The sequence below is a fragment of the Pan paniscus genome, chromosome 2 (genome assembly GCF_029289425.2).
Source record: "Pan paniscus chromosome 2, NHGRI_mPanPan1-v2.0_pri, whole genome shotgun sequence".
NCBI classification, from domain to species: domain Eukaryota; kingdom Metazoa; phylum Chordata; class Mammalia; order Primates; family Hominidae; genus Pan; species Pan paniscus.
The window spans coordinates 147,368,934-147,394,842 of NC_085926.1; the positions used below are offsets into that span (position 1 = coordinate 147,368,934).

Consider the following 25,909-nt stretch of genomic DNA (forward strand, 5'->3'; position numbering starts at 1 on the left):
GTTAGCCAGGCTGGTCTGGAACTCCCAACCTCAGGTGATCCACCCACCTTGTCATCCCAAAGTGCTGGCATTACAGGCATGAGCCACTACACCTGGCCGAAAAAAAAATGTTTTTATAAGCACATTTCATTAAAAAAAATTTTGAGTCAATAGGATCTGAAATATTTGGGCTTCCCAATATAGGTTGTCTGTGGGGGCTGTCTAAGCCTCCATGTGGAACCTGCCCTTGGCATGAATTGAGGATAACTCCTCCAAATGACCAACTGACCATCCAAATGATAAGGCAGTGTCCATCAAAGGACCAGCTGTGCCAGATTGTAAACCAAGGCACCTAGCACGGCTGCCCTGGGCCAGGGTCGACCACATGCTGGGTAGCCAGCAGAAGGATTTCTTGTCTTTGATTTTTTTGTTTTGTTCTATTTTGTTTTTTTGAGACAAAGTCTCGCTCTTGTCCCCCAGGCTGGAGTGAGATGATGCAATCTCAGCTCACTGCAACCTCCACCTCTTGGGTACAAGCAATTCTCCTGCCTTAGCCTCCCGAGTAGCTGGGATTACAAGTGCTTGCCACCATGCTCGGCTAATTTTTTTTGTATTTTTGTTAGAGATGGGGTTTCATCATGTTGGCCAGGCTGGTCTCGAACTCCTGACCTCAGGTGATCTGCCTGCCTTAACCTCCCAAAGTGTTGGGATTACAGGCGTGAGCCACTGTGCCTGGCCAACTGTTTTGTTTTTAAATCAGCTCCCAATTTTTAAAAATTCAGAGAGAGAACATTTTTTCCCCAAGAAATAAAAAATTAATCTGGCACCCCTAGCCTGCATTTTGGCACAACAGCACCCTTCACTGGGCCTGGCTGAGCTCCACAGGGCCCACCCTGGCTGCTCTACTCAGTTAGGGTCCCTTCCCTGCCCCTAAGACCATTGAGCTCATGCCCCCTGCTTCAGACTCTTGTTTGCTTAATGTTATGTTCTAAGGCTTTGGAGCATCAAACAATAATCATTTCTTTTTTTTTTTTTTTTTTTTTTGAGGTGGCTGGGGGGTCTCACTATGTTGCCCAGGTTGGTCCCAAACTTCTGGAACTCCTGAACTCAAGCAATCCTCCCCACTCAGCCTCCTGAGTAGCTGGTGCTACAGGTGCTCACCACCTCACCTGGCTAATCATTTTTCCAAAATGAGGTATTTGCATTGTCAGACAAGAAGCAAAAACTGCAGACTAATTTGGGGAGGACTAAACTGCTGAAGTTCTGAATTATTTTCCAAAGGCTCACGCATTCCCCTCCAGGCTCCAGCTCTTTCGGGGACACGGGGCTTCTGTGGAGCACTGCAATAGGGAGCATTGCATAGGGAGCACTGCAAAGGAAGCCCTGCAGGTGGAAAGGCCTGTGAGGCAGACACAGACTGGGCCACCAGCTGCTGGGCTGAATCCTCTGTCCTCTCTACAGTCTGCTTTCTGTCATTTATTTTCCTGGCTCCTCTCTCTCTTCTCTCATCTGCATTATATCTTTCTGGAACATTCCCCAGAGGCCAACTGCACCATTCTCTTCCCTTTCCTCGGGTAGCAAAACCAAGTAGGAGATAGGAGAAGCAGGATGTGGTGGCTGCAGAGATAAAGCAAGACAATAAGCTGGAAAGAATCTTGGATCACCTGATTCATAGTTTCTTGGTAAAGCTGAGAAAATGGCTCTCCTCTGAGGCAGAGCAAGACTGAAGCTCAGCTCCAAAGGCCTGCGCTCTTTCAAATAAATTAGGCTAAAGGAGAGCCGGGAAAAGTGAGCCCTGGAGCAAAAATAGTGAGAACCCCGGCCTGGGTTTGTTTTCAGGTCACAGCTTCTTCCTCCCAAACCCGAGATTCCCAGTGGCTTCTTGGCAGCATGTCGGTGGCTGGTCAGCATCTCTTGCCCTCTAATCCTTCTAACAGATGGATCTCTCGGGGCGCAGTGGGGGAGCAAATTAATTTTGTCAACTCGTTTATGTTAAGTACGTGTTTTATTAAGAGCCTTTTGTAAATCTTGGATTTGACTCAAAGGAGTGTCTTTAATAATGAGACCAAAGGTAGATTGATGAGGATATGTGTTGGGTAGGCATGTATTTCACCATCCTTAAAGCATATTAGATATATCAAGGCCCGCCCCACCCATAGGCAGGGCCCGATGATCAACCTCCCTGTTTTGAAGAAAGGTCTTGGTCATGTCCTAATGCAGTCTGTGTGCTGTGGTCAGCACTTCTTCCCGTGCCTGGCTCATCAGTGCCCCCTAGAGACACCTCCTGAGTGAGCGTTTCTGGGGACTCCCTCTTGCAGAGGTCCTGCAGGCCAAAAGCATCCCTAATCTACCTCCTCATTCCTTGGAATGACAGCCAACTTGAGGAATATTTAAGAAAGACATTTCCTTTAGAGAAATGGAATATATTGAAAGAAAAAAAAATAAAGTATGGAATTTTATTTCTTCTTTTTTCCAGATGTTTTCTCCCTAAGCTCCTATTTTTATTCTACTTCTACATATTTTATTTTATTGTGATTTATTTATATTTTGAGACAGAGTCTTGCACTGTCGCCCGGGCTGGTGTGCAAGAGGTTGGCGCGATCTCGGCTCGCTGCAACCTCCGCCTCCTGGATTCACGCGATTCTCCTGTCTCAGCCTCTCGGTTGGCTGGGATTACAGGCGCCGGCCACCACGCCCAGCTAATTTTTTGTATTTTTAGTAGAGACGGCATTTCACTATGTTGGCCAGGCTGGTCTCAAACTTCTGACCTCTTGATCTGCCTGCCTTAGCCTCCCAAAGTGCTGGGATTACAGTCGTGAGCCACCACGCCGGCATCTTCAGTAAATATTTTCTATGCTTCAAAATCCTCTGCTACAAAATGGATCCTGGCAGTTACTGTCTCTCATAAGGATGTTGTAAGTTCTAGGGGAAGATTTTGCAAGCATTTGGTGTAAGGGAAGAGGAGGGAAGTACCAACTAAGTGCCTAGGGTATGGAGGACACATAGATCCTCAATAAGTACTTGCTGGATGGATGAAGTAAGTGAACACCTAGGAGAGAAAATGGGCTTCCATATTTATCACACTCAATCCTCACAATAACCCTGTGAATTCAGCATTAAACTCCTCATTTTATAAATGAGGAAACTGGGGCTCCTGCAAGTTAAGTTTCTGACTGCCACTTCCCCCACTCCCTTCCCAAGCCTAGCCCAGGCAAAAAATAGAGGATATTAATTTTTAAGAAGAAAAAACACTTCAGGTAATCTCTATTCCTCCTTACTAAGGAGGAATGTCCATGCCCTAAGGACATGCTTTGGCCAACATAAGCACCTACATGACCCCAGGACACACCATGTATGGAGACAGCTGGGATCTGATGGTACCTGTCTGTCTCCAGAGCCCAACAGAAAGGGAGATCTTCAAGCTGGCAATTGGTGAGTTAGAGGACATATGATTGCAGGCCTTCTTATCTACTCTTTCAAGGGAAACATTTGCAGTGTATGCTATATACATTTCTTTAACAATGTGAGCAGAATATGTGCACTGAGCAGCTGCGAGGGAATTAGCCCGTTGAATTTTTTCTCTCCAGAGTTATGCTCTCTGTATTTGTGGAAAGTAAGTGTGTGTGAGGATATGATAACAAAAATACTATAATATAATAATGACATTGATCAAGTGCTTGTTAATGTCATGGGAAATTATCCAAACCTTGGGAACAGGAAAAATAATTCTAGGTGTCCTATCAGTGAGGCACTGGGGATTACTAGTAGCCTATCCCACCTGGGGATGATCTGATTTTCGAGAGGTGTGTACCTTTACTAATTAGGCTATCTTACATATTATCTGTAAGGCAGGTACTTATTAATGAGCCTTATTTTACAGAAGAAGAACTGGAATAAAAAAGATTAACTTCCCAAGATCATGAGGGAGGAACCAGAACTCAGATCCAGATCCATCTGCCTGTAATCCATACCTTTGACCACAACACAGTAGTGTCCTTCTTCACCATTTATTCACTTAGACCAGGTAGAGCATGCCCATAGCACAAAAACTGCAAAGGAAGACTCCCTTATCTGATTCCAAAGTCTGCCAACTTCCCTCCTCAGAGGTCCCCACTATTCTCAATTACTGTCTCCTTCCAGAGATATCCCAGGACTTTTGCATATTTACTGTAAATAATACCAATTTTGAAGTGTCTACCCTCTAATGTACTCAACTTGGTCTCAAGAATCTTTCTTTTCTTTTTTTCTAGACGGGGTCTGGCTCTGTTGCCCAGGCTGAAGTGCAGTGGTGCAATCTCAGCTCACTGCAACCTCTGCCTCCTGGGCTCAAGCAATCCTCCCACCTCAGCCTCCCCAGTAGCTAGGACTACAAGCACACACCGCCACCCCTCACTAATTTTTGTATTTCTTGTAGAGATGGAATTTCACCATTTTGGCCAGGCTGTTCTCGAACTCCTGGGCTCAAGCGATCTGCCAGCTTTGGCCTCCCAAAGTGCTGGGATTACAGGCATGAGCCACCAAGCCCGGCCTTTCTTTCTTTGAATATTTTGTGTCATGAAACCCATGATAAATTGAAGTTATTCTATGCTGGCTTTTTGGCTGATCATATCTCTAAGAATTTATTCTAGAGAATTTATCATTTTTAAGACTTCCCAATGTGAAATAACTTAAAGCAACATGATGCAGCATGTATCTTTCTTCCTGTGATTTATCCATAAAATGTGCCAAGACCCCCCTCCTTCATAGAATCTGTTTTTCTCTGAGACAACCTGGTCTTTCATGAAGACAACTCAATCTGCCATATGTCAACAAATGTTTCCAGACCACTCAGAACCTATTTCTGAAAGGGTGGTAGGTAGCATTAGAAAAAACTGCCCTAAGTGTAAGATTTCTCTTGCTCTAGTCCTAGAGTTATACTAGCTGTATCTAACTGAACAGAAATTTGATTGGAGCATGGAGGTGGCTAAGAAACAGAAAACCAGCCATATAAACTCTCAGTAAGAATTGTAGGCCAGGTATGATGGCTCAGTAATCCCAGTACTGTAATCCCAGTATTTTGGGAGGCTAAGGAAGGAGGATGGCTTGAGACCAGGAGTTCGAGACCAGCCTGGGCAACACAGTGAGACCCCATCTCTATTTAAAATCAACTATAACAAAAAAAAGAATTGTAGCAGTATTTTCCAAAGTGTTTTCTTACAAAGAGTCACAGGAAAAAACAAAAACAAAAACTTATAGGATCCAATAAGAATGGAAAACTGCAAGTACCATGTATACTGAACTGCAGGTATAAGGCAAATCTGAACATAAAAGCATGTCTTATTTTCCCATAAAGAAACTTCAAAAAAGCTCCTTAACCAACAATAATATATAAACTTTCAGTGACATAAACATATTTTAAAGCATGTTATATAAAATATGAAATAATTTTAATATATTGATTGTGAACTGACATTTCTCCCATTTATTTATTTATTATTATTTTGAGACAGAGTCTCACTCTGTCGCCCATACTGGAGTGCAGGGGTGTGCTCTCGGCTCACTGCAACCTGTGCGTCCCGTGCTGAAGCAATTCTCCCACCTCAGCCTCCTGAGTAGCTGGGACTACAGGTGCACACTACCATGCCTGGCTAATTTTTGTAGCTTTTGTAGAGATGAGGTTTTGCCATGTTGCCCAGGCTGGGCTTGAACTCCTGGGCGCAAGTGATATGCCCACCTCAGCCTCCCACAGTGCTGGGATTACAGGCTTGAGCCACTGCGCCTGGCCCGTTTATTTTAAAATAAATAAATATTCATGTTTCTTTTAATCAATGTCTTTGCTACTACTAAAGACACACTTTGAGCCATCAAAAGACTCCCACAGTACATCTTCTTTTCCGTTTAAGTCTGAATACAACATTTATGTGTCTATGCATGATGTTGTCAGGGGAAATTTCACCCTTAGTCACAAATATCAATTCTCATAAGACAAAGACAATGTCCAAACATTCCTCCTACAGATACATATTAATGATCTCCACAATTATAAACACGAAGTGTGCTTATTTTAGAATGCAATTTATTTATTTATTTATTTAATTTATTTTTTTGAGATGGACTCTCGCTCTGTCACCCAGGCTGGAGTGCAGTGGTGCCATCTTGGCTCACTGCAACCTCTGCCTCTCGGGCTCAAGCGATTCTCCTGCCTCAGCCTGTTGAGTAACTGGGATTACAGGCATGGGCCACCACACCCCGCTAATTTTTTTTTTTTTTTTTGGAGGCGGAGTCTCGTTCTGTTGCCCAGGTTGGAGTGCAGTAGCGTGATCTCAGCTCACTGCCACCTCCGCCTCCCGGGTTCAAGCAATTCTTCTGCCTTGGCCTCCTGAGTAACTGGGAAAATAGGCATGCACCACTGTGCCTGGCTAATTTTTATATATTTTTAATAGAGATGGGGTTTCACCATATTGGCTAGGCTGGTCTGGAACTCCTGACCTCGTGATCCGCCAGCCTCGGCCCCACAAAGTGCTGGGATTACAGTCGTGAGCCACCACGCCAGGCCTAGAATACCCTTTAAACTATAACAAGGCCTAGAATACCTTGTTAACTATAATATCCAGAACTAGGAACTATGGGTTCAACCTTTTTATAATAATTAATAAATATGTGTTAAGAAAAAATTTTTAACACAATTCTGTCATCTAACAATGATTGAGTTGTTTCTGACTGATGTCTTCTCTAGGCAGTACTTGGTTGTTCAAAATAAAGTGTTTGAGGAAATACATTATTACCTGATAGATGAAATAAGGACTCAACTCTAAGGTAATTCCTTCATTTCTGAGGAATAATGTGAGAGTGAATGATTTTCCTTATATTCCAGCATATGTAGTAGATTTCCTTCTCAGAAGTTTACACAAATTCATGTTTCATAAGTACTATATTTTTAGAAGTGCAGCAGGAATGAAACTTAGTTATGTAATCCAGCAATTCTCAAACTTATTCAACCTTACATCCTTTGGAAAAGAGATTGCCTGTTCTAACACGAGAAATTTACCAAAATGTTCACTTACTTCTGACCTAGGTTAAAGTCATGAATGTTCTGGATGCCGAGAGTGGATTTAGATACCCTAAACATAAACAATAAGGGGAAAAATCTAAACAATTAGTAATATGAAACCTTAGTCATTGAAAACATGCAACAAGTCATTATCCAGTGCCTTTGATAAGCTAGGAAGAAGGAAAACTGTAAGACTATGCTAAGTGTGGAACAATGCCCTATCTTCAAATAACTTATTGTCTGTGACTTCAAGGAACTTGTGCTCTATTTGGAGAAGACAGCCATAAAAAGCTATGCATTAGTTGGGCATGGTGGTGCATGCCTGTATTCCTAGCTCCTTAGGAGACTGAGGTGGGAGGATCACTTGAGCCCAGGAAGTTGAGGCTGCAGCGAACCACGATTGCACCACTGCACTCAGCCTGGGTGACAGGGCAAGACCCTGTCTAAAAACAAAAACAAAAACAAAAAAAACCTATGCATTATTGTATTAGAGGCATTGTGCTGTGATAGAAATTTGTGCAATCTAGAGTACAGGGGTTGGAAGAGATGAAGAATGAAGGGTCAGTTCTACAAGGAGACTCAGACAAAGCACATGAAGTTAGAGCTCGGTATTAAAATGTTGCATCAATCAGATGAGTTGGCAAAAGAGTTAAATTTTCTATTAAAAAGAATTTTTTAAAAAGTTGCATCCAAAATATGTTGATATATGATATGAAAATGAATCCCAGCTAAAGTAGAACTCCATTATTACATAGATTCCAATCACCCAGGCATGATCAGGTCCTCTTCACCTTCAAACCTCACCCCATCCCAGATATGTACTATGATAATATTGTTAATAACATGAAAGGGGAAAGGGAAAATAGCTGACATTTAGCTTAAGCTGCCACATCTAATTTTCACAACAGATATTTAAGGTGGGCTCTATCATGCCCATTTTAAGATGATAAAACTAAGGCTCTGAGGACACATTCATTATGCAAAGTCATTACACAGAGAAGACTAGCAAAGCTGAGATATGAGCCTGGGTCTGGATCTGCTGACTTTAAACCCTGTGCTTTGTCATCAAAGCAATACAGGTGATCGTTTTCTGCCTCTTCTTCCAAAATTTTAAATGTTTTCATTCTACTTTCTAGTTACTGTCTAGAATGGATATTGCAAAAGTTCTTAACATCCCTGGGCCTACATTTTTTCATCCGTAAGAGGGAGTTAACCTAGCTGGATTCCAGGATTGCTTCTGCCTTTCGCAGTCAATAATTCTATTTTGATTTTATAATTGAAAACAAAATATGGTAGTCTAATCTGTTTTTCATTAATCTCCATCATAGAAAAATATTTAAAAGAATGGGATTTTTTTATTGTTTAACTTAAAGAAGAGAAAATGCTCCGAGGGTGGAAGGGGTGAGAGATGTCAAAGCAATTTTCAGATATTTTAAAGACTGATGCCAAATGGAAGACAGGTTAGACTTGATCTTTTTGGCCTTGAGGAATGTAATGCGGGCCAATGAGGAGGGGTTCTAAACTTTTACTCTTTCTCGTAAGTAGAACCTGCCTGTCACATGAGACATCACAGTGACTGGCCTTAGCAGGATAATTTGACCAGAAAACTTAAGATTACTGCCAGGCCAGGCGCAGTGGCTCACGTCTGTAATCCCAGCCCTTTGGGAGGCCAAGGCAGGTGAATCAACTGAGGTCAATAGTTCAAGACCAGCCTAGCCAACATGGTGAAACCCTGTCTCTACTAAAAATACAAAAAGTAGCCAGGCATGGTGGTGCACGCCTGTAACCCCAGCTACTCAGGAGGCTGAGGCAGGAGAATCCCCTGAACCTGGGAGGTGAAGGTTGCAGTGAGCTGAGATCACACCATTGCACTCCAGACTGAGCGACAAGGGTGAAACTCCGTCTCAAAAAAAAAAAAAGATTACGCCAATCCTAAGGTTCTTTGATTCTATAATAGATTGGCTTTATATATCAGCCCTGGGGAGGAGAGTTTATCTTTAACAAGGTTAAAAGGCCATGGCTCAAAGGTAACAGAACCAACACCTCTGTCATCAATGAAAAGGTGAAAAAGAAATGGAAATGGGGGTGAAGAAGGGAAAAGAAGACACCAAAATTCATTCTAGAAGACCCCACAGGCCCCATCTACTATAAAGACTAGCTCCTACCCCATAACTTCTTGTAGTCACCATGTTCAACAGCAGGTGGATTAGGTTTGTTGAGTGTATCCTCTGGACCACCTGGAGAGTGTGACTGTCTCTCTTCCTCTCTTTCAGATGTTCACCTCCACGATATTTGCTGTGGTTGGATTCTTGGGAGCTGGATACTCATTTATCATCTCAGCCATTTCAATCAACAAGGGTCCTAAATGCCTCATGGCCAATAGTACATGGGGCTACCCCTTCCACGACGGGTAAGGCCACACCCTGCAATGCCCACCTGTCACCACAAGGGGCATGGGCAGATAAATTGCCCAAGGGGAGACTGCACACAATGCCATGTCTTCATCCTTATGCAAGCCTCAGGCTCGGTGCTCCTTTGAGGCACAGCTGGAGTTGTGGAATACAGCAAAGTTGCATAGGCTCTCACCTCTAATTGCTCCTTTGACAGACCCCAGGAGAAATAACTAAAAGAGGATGGATGCCTCCTTTGGCCTGAGGGAAGGAAGAGATTTGTTGTGTCATCACTTGCACCCAGATATTTCTTAGCAGCAACACAAGGCAACTAATAATATTAATAAACAGTAATAGTTATCATTACAAATCTTATAATAGAAAACAAGAATAATTACCCACTAACTGGGTCCAAGGGCTTTCACTAATACCCCAAATTACCTATAATTAAACAATCATTTAAGTGCAAAAGTACAGAAAATGACATTGAAATCATTGTAGGTTTCTCATGTTAATGTTAATAGACTCATTAAAATAACATTTCATATTTTCATGGTACTTTGTAGATTGTAAAGATCTTTATCCCACAAATTTATAATTTAATCTTCATAGTAACCTCAAGAGGTAATTACTCTGTGCCAAGTCAGGCTTAATAAGTTTAACTAGCTTCAAAGTCACATTGTTAGTTGAGGACAGTGCCAGGGCTCAAACTCAGGACTTCTGACTTCAAGTCTTAGCCTTTCATAGTACACATCCTCCTGTCCTGCACTGACCAGGACAGCACTGTTCAGTCCAGTAGCCAGCAGCCATATGGAGCTACTTAAACTCAAATTCATTTATAGAAATTAAGTTAAAAATTCAGTTTCTTAATCACACTAGCCATATTTCAAGTACCCAGTAGCCATATAGGGTTTGTAGCTACTGTATTGAATAGCACAGATCTAGAACATTTCCATCATGGTAAATGGATCTGTTAGGCAAAGCTGCACTAGACTTTAACCTCCAAGGGGGCTTGGAGCATTTTTGTTTTGTTCACCGTCTCAGCCCCTCTGCCTGACAGTGACTGGCACATCCCACAGAGTCAGGAAATATAATTATAGGGTCTTCCTGCACATGAAGAATGGATTCGTGCCTTAAAAAAAATCTGTAGAACACCAATATATTAACTCAAACCTCTACGTATTCATTTACTGTGAGATCCTAAAGAATCTTAAGAACAGGCTTCAGGCTGGGGAAGTGAAGGGGCCTAGTTCTCTGTGATACATGGTCTCGGTTTGTTCACAGACGTCCCACATGAAATATCCCCATCTTTCTCATAGTTAAGCAATACAAGGTCTCTAACATCCTCATACCTTGTGCAGCAGTTTCCAAATACATTTAGTTTACTGTGTGAAAAGCCCTCTTATCATGTAGAGAGGACTGTTGGGGCTATGCTACCATGGGGTTGGCTTGCTTGAGCATCGAACTCAGATCCCAGCAGGCTGAGCCCCCACAACCCGCCCCCATTGAGGCTCTTCCCCTGACAGCTCACTCTCTCCACCTAGGGGTGTGTGTGTGAAGCTACAGATTATGTCTTTCTTCAAGGAGCCCTCTATTAATTCCAGCAACATCAGTGCCGCAGTAAACATATTTTTTATTTTTTCTGTTATGTGAATAATTCTACCCTAGAAAATTAAAGTCAATTGAAATAAATCTATGTACAAAACAAAGGAGGGAGAAAGAAAACACAACAGATGCCAAAAAACACTCCAAAGCCATACAATGGCCTCACATGTTCTGACTGCAGGAACTAACACCCTCCCCTCACACACGCACGCCCTACTTGGGATAGGATGGGATCAATGCCCAAGGTCAGGAGTGACAGCTGGCCTGTGGGCCACCACACGAAATGCCAAACTGAGGGAAGGACAGGAAACGACTTTTGGAAATTCTTCATATTAGTACTTCTGGAGAAGCAAGTTTTCATTCTCATTGCAGCCATTTATTGTGTATTGCTCTGTAATAGATGCTTTCAAATATGTTATTTTATCTACCCCTCACAACAGCAACTAACCAGTATCAAGAACAGGTACCAGATTATAAAGATTTGATAATAAAAACAGAATAGGGTAAACCTTGCAGGCAAGCGGGAACGTTTCAGAATTCTCTATTTATCTCCTGTTCACTGTACAGCTTTGATAATTACCTGAAGGGAGAATGATTTGAACACCGAGACATCTGTACAGCTGCTTCAAACTATAATGTGATAAAAAATTACTATACAGGGATGTATTACAAAACCATATATATCACAGTTTCCAGAAGATTTATAGGCTATTTAAGAATGATTTTGACTACTTATGTTTTAATTTAATCCCTTGTAAGATGTAAGACTGCTCTTTGTGCAAGGTATAAAATATGCCATGATGGCTACAGGAAGGGCATTCAGGGGATGGGCCCAGGTCTCACTGCACCCTCTTTGCCATCTGGCAAACCTTCAGCAGCATTCTGTTGTCTCCTCAAATCCTGTTTCCTCCCTTCTGAGACAAGAGCTCACATTCCTTTTTGATGTTATCTACTACTGCCAGCTCCAAATCTTCCCTCTAACTGAAGAAGTTCACCTTGAACTTCTTATGGCAATAATTGAAACTTCTATTGCTTGGTGTTTTCAGTTAACAAAGTGCTGTCACCTATATTGTTTCATTTGATCCTCACAAAAAGTTTATGAGATTATTTAACTCTCCTTCAGAGGCAGGACAGCCGAGGCCCAGAGAGGACAAGTGGCTTGCCAAGAGGAATACAGTTTTTTAGTGGCAGAAGCTCAAATCCAAGTTTTCTCACTCCAAGTCACAGTGCTTTTTCTAGAACACAGTTTATATTGACTCATACTGTCTGCTTTTTGCCTAGATTCCCTGTTGGCAAAACTCATGGGATTCTACCTCCTACTCCTTTTACTATACAGTACTATACTGGTATCTGATAGTTAAAAAGGGTGTGTGGACTCTTCTTATCCACATAAGCATATAGTAACTGTTGTTATAGCTGCAAACCTAACACTCATACACAGCTGCTCAGAGAGTAGAAAGGATCAGTCACTTGTATGAGCCAAAAACAAGAAAACTCAAGACAGTTGTCATTTGTCCCTTATTACCAAAGGGCAGCCATGGTAGCAACTGCTTTTTCTTCTTGTTCTTGTTCTTCTTCCTCTTCCCTCCCCTCTTTTTCTTCTTTTCCTTCTCTTTTTTCTTTCTCTCCTCTTCCTCCTTTTCCTTCTTTTTCTTCCCAGTGAGTAAGTGCTAAGTGTTTTTATGTGCATTATCTCACCTAATCTTCCTCATAAATCTGAGAAGAATTTTTATCCCTGAAGGAGAAAAATGAAGCTCAAGAAGGTTAATTTTCCCAGGGCTCCATGGCTAGTAATCAGTAAAAGGATTTTTTTTTTTTAATTAGCTGGGAGTGTTGGCTCATGCCTGTAATCTCAGCACTTTGGGATGCTGAGGTGGAAGGATTGCTTGAGCCCAGGAGTTCAAGACCGGCTTGGGCAACATAGGGAGAACTCCCTGCTCCAGCGACCCTCTACAAAAAAAAAAAAAAAAATTAAAAAATTAGCTGGGCATGGTTGTGCGTGCCTGTAGTCCCAGCTACTCCAGGTGCCTGATGTGGGAGGATCGTTTGAGACCAGGAGGTCAAGGCTGCAGTGAGCCATAATCATGCCACTGCATTCTAGCCTGGGCAACAGAGCCAGACCCTGTCTCAAACAAAAAACAAAACAAAACAAAACAAAAAAATATATATATATACACATACACACACATTTATATATCTACATATGCACATATCTACTTTTATATATGTGTACATATATACACACACGCACACATATATATATGTAGTCAGTATCTTATTTTGTGCTGAAGCCTATCTCAAACATGGAACAAAAAACGAATAGACATGGTTCCTTTCCTATCAGCATATGGGTTAGGGTGAACACATGGAACAGATCCTCATAATGCAGAAAGTGTGAGATGGAGAAGGAGTGTGGGGGGAAACTTCTTCGAGAAGGTGACATGGGCTGATTTTGGATGATGAGCAGAAGTTTGCCTTCCAGTGAGGGAGGAGAAGCACATTTCAGGCATGAAAAGGCTGACATGCTCAGGGAACCTCAGAGCACTGTGTGGCAGAAGCTCAGTGTGAATGAGGAGAGATTTGCAGAAGGGGCCGCCACACGATGTGGTGAGACTGAGAGGCAGCCAGACCTTCAGGACATCAGGGCACAGCAGGGGACTTAAAGCAAGACATGGCATGGCTACTTTGGACTTTTAGAGGCATGATGGTTCTAGTGATGTGGAAAGTGAATAGGAGGATTCAGGAACTAAAGAGAGACAAAAGCTGGCATCATAATCCAGATAAGATGATGAACATCACCCAGGCAGCAGAATTGGGGCTCAAAAAAGACAAATTTCAGAGGATGTTTGAGATGGAGTCATCAGGTTTAGGTGTGAGGAGAAAAGGGGAAGGTAATCAAGGTGGACTTTGAGATTTCAAACTTAGTGCACAAAATCCAGGGCTCTGCAATGCCATAGCATTTAGCACTGTTTTCCTCAGAAATGTTTTTTGGTGATAATATTAAGGGAGGGAGCAAAAGTAGTTAACTCATTCTGTCCTGAGAACCATATTAAAGAAACACCCTAGAAGGAAAAAGAAACCTGGGCATTTTGAAATATACCCTCTTGGCTTCCTTTGAAGTAGAACCTCCTCCCATTCAAGGTCTTCCTCCCTGAGACAATTGGCCATCCCTCCCTTGACCCTGAGCTGCTGAAAGGAAAGCAGCCTGCACAGGGTGTGGGGACAGCCATAGGAGGGGAAGCAGAGGATGAGCCAGGAGTGGTCAGTAGTCAGGGAGGGACGGGGCTATGCATGGCACTCCTGGGCCAGGCTGCAACTCTTCACCTCCTTAGAAAGAGTCAAGGGCAAGGAGAGCACCCTCACATCTGTGGTTCAGACACCGAGACACTGAACTGAACACAGTTAAATGTTCTGCCTTGACATTCAGCTAAGACCATCTGGATTTGCACTTCAGAAATTACTTATTAGCAAAGAACATCATAAGCTGCTTGTAAACATATTCCCAAGAGCTGAAAGCCACCTTAATAGGATGAGATTGGATTTGCACCATGTAATCTTAGCTTTCATGAACCAGAAACAGTTCACAAATGTTAGGAGCCAGTTTTGCCCTTGGCTGACTTAGGGTCTAGCCACACCTCTGCCATATACCATTTATCTCTCAGGCTTCATCTGTGAAATGAATGGGAGTAACAGCAACATCCACCTCACAGGTTCAGGTAAGAGTAAATAACACAAGGTACATAAAGCACTCAGCACAGTTCCTACCACATACTTGCTTGATTCAGCCTTATTATTCATTTTTATGAATATAAAGGATTATTGTAAATGGAATTTATTTTTATGCATTAAAACTTTAAAAATATTACGCTTTTATAATGATTCTGTGACTTAATTTCAACCAGGCATAAATAAGGCTCAAAAAAAAAACCTCTTTATTGTGATATAAGTAACCCTTGATTCACATACTATTATAGATGTATAAATCAAATGTCATAAATAAATCATTTCAAATATGCTAAGGAAATAACTACTCCAACAAAGGGCATTTGTGTAATGGGTCAGAGCACTGGCTTTGGAGTCAGACAGGCCTAAGATCAAACCCAGGCACTTCCATTTACTAGCCTCACCTTCTTAATCTGTAAAATGGGTATATGTTCATTCATTCAGTGAGTGTTTACTGAAGGTTACTCTATGCCAAGCACTGTTCAAATAAAGTAGCATCTCCTTGGAGCATTAGGAAAGATGATGGAAAGCAGCTAGCCCAGAGCCTGGCACTAGAGGACCCAGGAAATGAGAGCTGCTGCTATTTATGAAGCACTGCCTGTGCTGGAACTGGGAACAGAGACAGTGGCACATGGTCTTTGCCCTTGGAAGTTTATAGTCCTGAAGAGAAGACAAACAAATGGACAGGTGATGGCAGCGCAGGGTCCAGGGGCTCTGTACAACAGGGGCGGAAACACAGAGTGCTGGGGAGCACAGAAGGAAACCAAACCCAGGCTGAGGGCAGAAGCATTGTGGAGCTTCTCCCAGAGGAGGTGGCATCTGAATTCACCAGACAGAGCACGCCAGCAAAGCATTCGTATTCAGGCCCCCTGGTTTCTCTCTTCAGCTGAGAAGAGAGTTCTGTGAAATTCGTGGCTTTCTGCTCCCACTTTGATGGGATTACTACAGCTCAGGTGGAAACACCTGCATAATAATTGGATGCTTTAAAATGCAGTTAAGTGCATCTAAACTGCTTCTGCTCTCCTTGCTTCACGGCCAGGTCCATGAAAAACTCAGGACCCCTCTCTCCCTGGGTTTGGGGAGTTGGACACAATGATCAAACTGAACGTGAACACAGGCTTTTTTGCCAGACTCTCAAAGACCGCCAGAACCAGAGAGTTTGAAGGGAGAGAAGAAGGGCCTGAGTGTGGCTATGTGGTGGTTTGTGAGGGGCGAGGCTGCAGCAGGAGTGGGACTCATGATTTCTCCAGGCAACCAAATTCAATCCTTGCTTCTACGTTCCCCCGTAAACGTTTCACAAATCCTACCACCAGGAGGTGCTGTCATGCCACTGCTGTGCAGGCTCTCCAAAGAGGCCCGGAACTCACAATTGCCAATTCTTTCACCTCAGGATCTTTTCTTCATAAAGTGTGCCTGGAAAATATTGCATCTTTATAACCTTTTATAATTACCAAGTTTTAAAATTGTAAAGATAGAAAGGACTAAATGGAAAAATGCAGAACAGAAAGATGGGTGTTTCATGTTGGGAAAAAAAGGCATTTTCACAACGGGTTTGCCACCAAAACACAGGTGTCATGAAAACCACCCCTAAATCAAAACCAAAATGGGAAAGAAAAAGATTCATATCAATATCGTCGTTATTGGACACGTAGATTCAGGTAAGTCCGCTGCTACTTGCCAACTGATCGACAAACATGATATAAATCACCAAAGAACCATCAATGAATTTGAGAAGGAGGCTGCTAAGAAGGGAAAGAGCTCTTTCAGGTATGCTTGGGTCTTGAATAAAAGGTAAGATGAGTGTGAGTGTGACACATCACCCTGTGGAAGTTTGAGACCAGCAAGTACTGCATGAGTCATTGATACTCAGGACAGAGACTTTGTCAGAAACATGATTACAGGCACATCTCAGGCTGACTGTGCTATCCTGATTGTTGCTGCTGGTGTTGGTGAATCTGAAGCCGATATCTCCATGGGCAGACCCATGAACATGCCCTTCATGCTTACACACTGGGGATGAAACAACCAATTGTTGGTGTTAACAAAATGGATTCCACTGAGCCCCTCTACAGCCAGAAGAGACATGAGAAAATCATTAAGAAAGTCAGCTCTTACATTAAGAAAATTGGCTACAACCCCAGCACAGCAGCATCTGTACCAATTTCCAGTTGGAATGGTGACAATATGCTAGAGCCAAGTAGTAACATGCCTTGGTTCAAGGGATGTAAAGTCACCCATGAAGATGGCAATGCCAATGGAAACATGCTGCTTGAAGGTCTGGACTGTGTCCTACCACCAACTCATCCAACTGACAAGCCCTTGCATCTGCCCCTCCAGATGTCTACAAAGTTGGTGGCATTGGTCCCTATGTGCTAAGTGGAAACTGGTGTTCTCAAACCCAGCATGGTGGTCACCTTTGCTCCAGTCAACGTTACAACTAAAGTCTGTTGAAATGCACCATGTTGCAAGCTCTTCCTGGGGAAAATGTGGGCTTCAGTGTTAAGAACGCATCTGTCAAAGATTTTTGTAATGGCAACATTGCTGGTAACAGCAAAAATGACCCACCAATGGGAGCAGCTGGCTTCACTGCTGAAGTGTTTATCTTGCACTACCCAGGCCAAATCAGTGCTAGCTACGCCCCTCTGCTGCTAGTCACACAGGTCACATTGCTTCCAAGTTTGCTGAGCTGAAGGAAAAGATTGATCATCGTTCTGGTAAGAAGCGGGCCTTAAATTCTCGAAATCTGGTGATGCTGCCATCATCAATGTGGTTCCTGGGAAGCCCATGTGTGTTGAGAGCTCCTCTGACTATCCTCCTCTGGGTCATGTTGCTGTTTGTGATATGAGACAGACAGTCGCTCTGGGTGTCATCAAAGCCATGAACAAGAAGGTTGCTGACCAGAAGGCTTGGCAAGGTCACCAAGTCCGCCCAGAAAGCTCAGAAGGCTAAGTGAATGTTATTCCTAACACCTGCCACTACAGTCTTAATCAGTGGTAGGAGAATGACCTCAGAACTGTTTGTCTCATTTGGCCGTTGAAGTTTAATAGTAAAAGACTGGTTAATGTTAACAATTAAAACCTTCAGAAGGAAAGGAGAATGTTTTGTTGACCATTTGGGATTTTTTTTTTCATGCAGCAGTTTTAAGTTACTAGGTTGTTTGTTTGTTTTCCGAGATGGGGTCTCACTCTGTCACCCAGGCTGGAGTGCAGTAGCACAATCTCAGCTTACTGCACACTTTGCCACATGGGCTCAAGTGATTCTCCCACCTCAGCCTCCCAAGTAGGTGGGATTACAGGTGCATGTCCCCACACCTGGCTAGGTTATTAGTTTCTAAAATCAGTACTTTTTAATGGAAACAACTTGACCAAAAATCTGCCACAGAATTTTGAGACCCTCTATAGCAAAGTTTAATGAGAAAAAAAAAGTACTGAAAAGAACAGTCGGCCAGATGCCGTGGCTCACAACTGTAATCCCAACACTTTGGGCGGATCACCCGAGGTCAGTAGTTCGAGACCAGCCTGACCAACATGGAGAAACCCCGCCTCTACCAAAAATACAAAATTAGCCGGGTGTGATGGCATGTGTCTGTAATCCCAGCTACTCGGGAAACTGAAGCAGGAGAACCGCTTGAACCCGGGAGGCAGAGGTTGCAGTGAGCCGAGATTGTGCCATTGCACTCCAGCCTGGGCAACAAGAGCGAAACTCCGTCTCAAAAAAATAAAAAAGGACAATCTCACACAACTATACAGAAGGTATGTCATCTCAGTGAATTCTCACAATTGTGATGTGGTTCTTAGTCTGTTATATAGATTTAAAAAAAAAAAACTGATGCTGGCTGGGTGTGGTGACTCACACCTGTAATCACCGCACTTTGGGAAGCCAAGGTGGGAGGACTGACCTCAGGAGTTTGAGACCAGCCTGGGCAGTATAGTGAGACCTCCGTGTCTATTTTTTTAAAAAAAGAGAAAAAGAAACTGTTGTTAAAGGAAGTGAGTAACTTGCATGAGGAATACATAGCTAGTAAGGGGAATGCTTGGGTTCAAACCCGGGTTCATCTGACTCCAAAATACCAGCTCTTTCCATTAGACTAGACTGCTTAGATTAAGTAAAATAATGACAATACTAGCCTTTATTGAGGACTTACTATATGCTAAGCACTGATCTAAGCACTTTACTCATACTAACTCACGTAGTCCTGACAATAACCCTATTATATGATAATGTAACTCCCATTTTATAGGTAAGTACACAAGGCACACAGCTAGCAAGCTGCTAGTACCTGTACTCTTATGGAAAGATGAATCAATGCTATAAACAATGTTTTATTTTGAAATCAAAAGCAAAATGTTCATTCCTTCCTTTTCTGTGAAGGTTATCATAAAGATCTAAAAACAATAACATCAACATTAATTCAGTAGATAGATAAAGAGTTTTTCATTAAGGCTCTGAAAGGATGAAAGGATGGAGGAAACAGACCAATTTGGGGCTCTAAGAATGTAAAGAGTCATAATAATCCACAAGATTTTACCACTTTACTCATTTTTGTCTCAAAATAGTATACTTCACATTTATCCTTCAAGGCACAATGCCCTTTATTTTTATTTTTTGAGATGGAGTTTCGTTCTTGTTGCCCAGGCTGGAGTGCAATGGCATGATCTTGGCTCACTGCAACCTCCACCTCCCGGGTTCAAGCAATTCTCCAGCCTCAGTCTCCTGAGTAGCTGGGATTACAGGTGCCCACCACCATGCCCAGCTAATTTTTGTATTTTTAGAAGAGACAGGGTTTTGCCATGTTGGCCAGGCTGGTCTCGAACTCCTGACGTCAGGTGATCTGCCCACCTTGGCCTCCCAAAGTGCTGGGATTACAGGTGTGAGTCACCGTGCCTGGCCACAATGCCCTTTATATTGCAATAAACTCTTTATATAATAAAATATGAATATATTGCAGTTTCTCCTAATTCACAGTTTATGTAAAATATGTATTAAGGCAACAGACTATTTGTTCCTTTTGAAGAAAATTAATTCCATCTTTGTGTGTGAGAGATTCCTACATGTTAACAAAAATATAGTGAGTCAAATTCACAATTTGGTTAAAATTAGGCCTTGAAATCAGGCTCTTCCCTTTAGCTATATGACACATTTGTACTTTACATGGCTTCAGATGGCCACTACACTTGACAAGTCATCTGTCAAAAGTCAAAACGGTCTCTAACAATGATAGCTAGGATAAAGCTGTGAACATTTGTGAAATTCTACTCCTGGAGTGTCTCTATCTTCCTGTCCCCATCATAGATAGTGAATTTGCCCGTCTTTTTGGACAGCTAATGAAAATTGTTCTGCCAGTTCTGTGACCTGGGAGAAAGTAACTTAACCTCTCTGTGCCTCTGCTTGCTTATTTGTGAAACCGAAAAAGAGAACCCAGAGGTTTCTTTGGGGAATAAATGAGTGAATATGTGTGAAGTGATTAGAACAGGGTCTGGCACACAGGGTGTACTCAATAAAAACTGTACATTTTGTGGTGTTTAAATTGTTAGTACAGAGTATTTTCTCGTGAAGCTAGTTTTGGGTGGAAAGTAGTGCATGAGAAACATTGTTATGGTAACTTTCTAGTGAAGGGAATTGCACACTTTTTACAAATGTTTCCTTTGTCCCCTATATCACCAACAGGGATTATCTCAATGATGAGGCCTTATGGAACAAGTGCCGAGAGCCTCTCAATGTGGTTCCCTGGAATCTGACCCTCTTCTCCATCCTGCTGGTCGTAGGAGGAATCCAGATGGTTCTCTGCGCCATCCAGGTGGTCAATGGCCTCCTGGGGACCCTCTGTGGAGACTGCCAGTGTTGTGGCTGCTGTGGGGTAAGTTCAGGCTTTTGCTGTTTCTTCTCAGCATGAGGGAGGCCAGGTCAGGCCACCAGCACTGAAGGAATGAGGGGGTAAGTGTGGCCACCTGCAGAAAACCAGCCCAGGTTGGGAAGCCCAGTCAGCCCAGTCTGTCAGCTGATGGAGACAGACACATTGCATTGCTGGAACCCAGAGCACGTTAAAACACCCAGGCTGAAGTTGGCCATAATTTTCAGCCTCACATCCAGTTGACCGTAGTTCTAGAGACAAAGGACTCTGTCTATATATAAACATTTACAATGATGTTTATATGAAGATCCACCTGAAGTGAGCATTTGTCATATGGGTACAGTGTCAGCGATAGTACATCCGGTCTGGGCTGGCATGTTCTCACTTCCTCAGATGAACAGAACATACCAATGCAAAACCTATATTTGATATGATTTCTGATACAGAAAAAGAGGTAGTTCTCATATGGGAAGAAAAAAGGGAAATCACTCAGGCTTTAGTCTCTAAATAATATTGTAAAATACCAACAACAAATTACTAAAAATAAAAACAGACTTGCAGACAGTAAGACAGTCTGATTATTTCAACTAATACCCAAATCAGATTAGGCAATTATTCACACACATACACAAAGTTATTACAAGCACAGATTGATGTATGAAGAAAAAAATAAAACTTGAGAGTTCCCTAACTGGGGGATTATGTAAATATATGTAAATAAAGGTCTATTCACTTAACATAATATTATGGTAAAACTTTAAATGACTCAAATTATTTTATTTAAATTTTAAATAAGAAGGCCAGGCATAGTGGCATATACCTGTAGCTCCAGCTACTCAGGAGGCTGAGGCACGAGAATCACTTGAACCTGGGAGGCAGAGGTTGCAGTGAGCCGAGATCTCACCACCGCACTCCAGTCTGTGTGACAGAGTGAGACCCTGTCTCAATAAATAAATAAATACATACATTTATTTTAAATAAGCATTACATGTATATAACTCAAAAACTAAATATGTACATGTATACACACACAGAGAAATATATAAAGGTATTCAGTTGGAAAGTCTCCCTCCAGCCTTTGTCTTCTATCCAGCCAGTTCCCTCCAATCTCCTCACCTAGGTAAGGTTACCTAATTTCTTATATATCGTGTCACAGTATCTCTTTTTATTATTTTATTCTCCCTATCTTAAAAGAATGTTTCCCCCAAAATTGCAGTAATATTGAAAATCCTTATGAGATACTGTTATTAGCAGGATACAAAAATTGTACTTAATATACAATTATACAAGGAGGAAAAAACAAAATTCTGTGAATAGAAAAATAAAACAAAAAACTAAAGGAAATCCAACCAAAAGTTAAATAATCATTATTTCTAGGTAAGAAGACTGACTTTTTTCCTTTAATCTAGCCTATAGTATTAAAAAATTTTAATAATTATATATTACTTTTTTCAATGAAAAATATAAATAACTTCCCCAAATCAGCAGTAAAATGCGTGTATTACAAATAAATTTCACTGTGTATTGCATTTTTATTCTACAAATTTTCAGTTCTACTGTATTGTATTTAAATGTTTTGGTCTTTAAACATACTAGAGAGGAAAAGCAACTACCAACTAGTAATCCACCAAAATTATCTTTATGATAGCGATTGAAAATATTGAGCATTTAAATCTTGTAATTCATCCAAAGTGAATGAATGTTTGCTAAATTATATATTGAAGTTTCAGTTTCTACATATTTTAGCTGGGTGGTAAATTTTCTTTGCAAGATTTATTGAAAATATGATTACTTTGGCTGAACACGGCGGCTCATGCCTGTAATCCTAGCACTTTGGGAGGCCAAGGCAAGAAGATCACCTGAACCCAAGAGTTCAAGACCAGCTTTGAACTGGTCTTGACCATGGCAACATGGTGAAACCCCATCTCTACTAAAAATACAAAAAATTAACCAGATGTGGTGGCATGCACCTGTAGTCCCAGCTACTCAGGAGGCTGAGCTGGGAGCATCAGCTGAGCCCACGATGCTGAGGCTGCATGAGCTGAGATCTTGCCCCTGCACTGCACCCTGGATAACAGAACAAGACCTTTCCAAAAAAAAAAAAAAAGAGAGAGAGACAAAGAAAGAAAGAAAGAAAATATGATTACTCTTTGAATTGTTGATAATACTTTGCTAAATCTGAGAATTATCTCTCAATTTAAAAACACATTCATAGGTGTCAGCACGTTGGTTCCTTTTAGTGAGTTTCATTTATTTGGATACCATACTTTGGAGAGCTTAATAGCTGAGTCACTCGATAGGTTGAAAGACAGTAGATGGACTCCATGGTTGTCAGTGCATGGGCACCAGAGACTCACAGAGGGTGAATGTACACACCAGAATTGTCCATTTTTTTCCCTTCCTTTCTTCCTCCCTCCCTTCATCTCTCCTCTCTGTCTCTCTCCCCACTCCTCCTCCAACTTTTTATTTTGAAAACTTCAAATCTACCTAAAGTTGAAGGAATGGTGCAATGAACACCTGTATACTTTCACCCATGTTCACAAAATTGTTAATATTTTCTCACTCTCTCTCTTTCTGGACTCTTGGAAAGTAATTTTTGGACATCACAAAGTTTCACTACTAAATATTTCAGTGCACAAGAGCTGCAGTTTTAAAGTCAGTCTGCTGAAGGTTCCTTTCTCTTGGGCAGCTGGCCTCTCATGGGGCTGGTCAGCATTCCTGCCCCAGTAGGACACTGAGGAAAGACTTGGGCTCTCAGCCTAGTTCCACAGCTTACTAGCTGAGTGACTCCAGCAAGCTGACTAACTTCTCATAGTCTCAGTTATTCCAACTGCCTCTTGCCTAATTTATGGAGAGAGTGTGAGATCAACATCTATCCATTCAGGCGGAAAGTATTTACTGAGAGCTTCCTGAGCCTGGCACAGTCCTTAAATGAAGTGGTAGTTGGGAATGTGCCTTAAAATACATGCTATGAGACCTGGTTTGAATGTCAGCTGTGTGGTCTTGGCCCAGTCAGTAGCCCTCAACTGCTCCTTGTCTGTAAAACGTGGCTATTAATACCTACTCCTACGGTTGTCAATGGAGTGCCTAGTACAGGGTGACAAGCATGAATTCATTTGAATCCTTAGAAGGTTCAGTAAATGGCATTGAATGTTATTTACTAACCTTATGAAAGTCAGTGAGGTAGCATAGCTTCAAGTTTTCTTTAACACAATCTCTGGGTTCTGCCTCCCTGGTTCAAATCCCAGCTCTCCTACTTGTTAGTGGTGGCTTTCCACATAGCAGTTGGTCTCTCAGCACCTCTTACCAAATTATTTTTTTAAATAAATGATGCATGTTGTATACAATGTATTCTCCTCAGGTGATGGGTGCACTGCAATTTCAGAATTCATCAGTACCTAATTCATCATCCACGGAACCAACAACCACTTGTACCCCAAAAGCTATTGAAATTTTAAAAAATTAAAAACAAAATAAAACAAAAATAAATAAATAAAATGTAACTCCCTTGAGGACTAAATAAATAAATACATGATGCAAAACAAAATGAAGCTTCCATTCCTATAACCTCAACACAGGTGGGTGACAGAGTAAAGCCCTGAAACAAAGCCAGAAAAGTATAGGAAACATTCAATAGGCAACCATTAAGAGCCAGGAGGAAGGCAGGTGATGGGGATGGGAAGAAGGAGGGGAAAAGCAAAAATTTACATAAATCATGACATCATAGTTAATTCACCTTTTCTACCTTCTAGGGAGATGGGCCCGTTTAAACCTCCAAGATGAGCTGCTCAGACTCTACAGCATGATGACTACAATTTCTTTTCATAAAACTTCTTCTCTTCTTGGAATTATTAATTCCTATCTGCTTCCTAGCTGATAAAGCTTAGAAAAGGCAGTTATTCCTTCTTTCCAACCAGCTTTGCTAGAGTTAGAATTTTGTTATTTTCAAATAAAAAATAGTTTGGCCACTTAACAAATTTGATTTATAAATCTTTCAAATTAGTTTCTTTTTAGAATTTACCAACAGGTTCAAAGCATACTTTTCGTGATTTTTTTATTGCAAATGTAAAATGTATAAAGTCACATGTACTGCCATACTACTTCTTTGTATATAAAGATGTTTATATCTTTGGAAGTTTTACACAAATCAAAGGAAGAAAGCACATTTAAAATAAGAAACTAAGACCAATTTCTGTTTTTAAGATGTGTAAGGAAAAAGAATGATTGATGTATCCTAAGTATTGTGATTTGTTGTCTTTTTTTGCTGACTTGCTTGAGTTGCTTGTGACTGATCTTTTGAGGCTGTCATCATGACTAGGGTTCTTTTATGTATGTTAAATTAAAACCTGAATTCAGAGGTAACGTAACAAAGATTGTGTGTGTTTTAGGAGGGGGGGCAAAAGGTTGAATGAATAACAACTCATCTTTTCTACAAATGCTTCCTTTGATCAAACAAAAAAAAGTTTTTAAAAAATTGATTTAAGTAATAATTTTGTCAGCCTATTGCCCAGGGTTAAGGTAATAAGTATTATTATTCTATGTGTCTTATTAAGACTAACTGGCTTTATGAGTCAGGCACTAACAGGGCATCAGATCCATTCTGTTGATTTGTGTTCAAACCCCAACTCCACCACAAACCAGCTTAGGGGTCCCGGGACAGTTATTTTCAAAGTCTCAGTTTCCCCATCTGTAAAAGGACACCTGAGAGACAATCAGTCATACTGGAAATTTTGAATTTACCAAGGGTGAAGCAAAGGCCTGTGGGCTGCCAACGTGACTGTGTGCAATAAGAAGGGTCTCAGGGAAGTCCAAGCCAGAAAGTCTCCCTTCTGCCCTTGCCAAGCTAATAGGCTGCACCATGTAGGTCAGGAACACTGAAAACTGGGTTTGTCAAAGCCATCAATAAAGTAATTAATGATCACCTACTGTGTGCTGGCCCCCGCGGGGCTAGGCACTGAAAATACAAAGAGTTACACGCTGTAGTTTTGCCCTCACTACAATGAGAACTCTATGAGATCAGGGATTGTGTCTGACATCTGAAACTTAATAGGCAGAGGCAAGAAAGGCAGATACACTGAAGATCTCGTTGCGGGAACTATACACACACACACACACACTCACACACACACACACACGGTGTTTCGATTCAGTTTAGACCATTTGTTTTCAAACATGGCTGATCATCAAAATTACCTAGGAAATGTTCTGAAATTACAGATTTCTGAGCTACAGCCTAGACTCACTGCATTTGCAAATTGGGGCATGAGATGTGGAAGTCTGTTTTTTTGTCAGTCTTTTCTTTTCTTTTTTTTTTTTGTTATTGTTTGTTTT

The 25,909-nt window shown here is 41.6% G+C and overlaps 1 protein-coding gene across 1 annotated transcript in view; it reads left to right on the forward strand.

The window, feature by feature from the left end:
- The window catches only part of TM4SF4 (transmembrane 4 L six family member 4), a 28,590-nt gene extending 3,641 nt beyond the window's left edge, over positions 1 to 24,949 (forward strand). Inside the window, exons 3-5 of the mRNA XM_003826480.6 lie at positions 9,283 to 9,419; positions 20,395 to 20,584; positions 24,331 to 24,949. Coding sequence (XP_003826528.1) covers positions 9,283 to 9,419; positions 20,395 to 20,584; positions 24,331 to 24,348 — 345 coding nt within the window. The 3' untranslated portion in view covers positions 24,349 to 24,949. The remainder of the gene's footprint in view (positions 1 to 9,282; positions 9,420 to 20,394; positions 20,585 to 24,330) is intronic.
- The last annotated feature ends 960 nt before the right edge of the window (positions 24,950 to 25,909 follow it).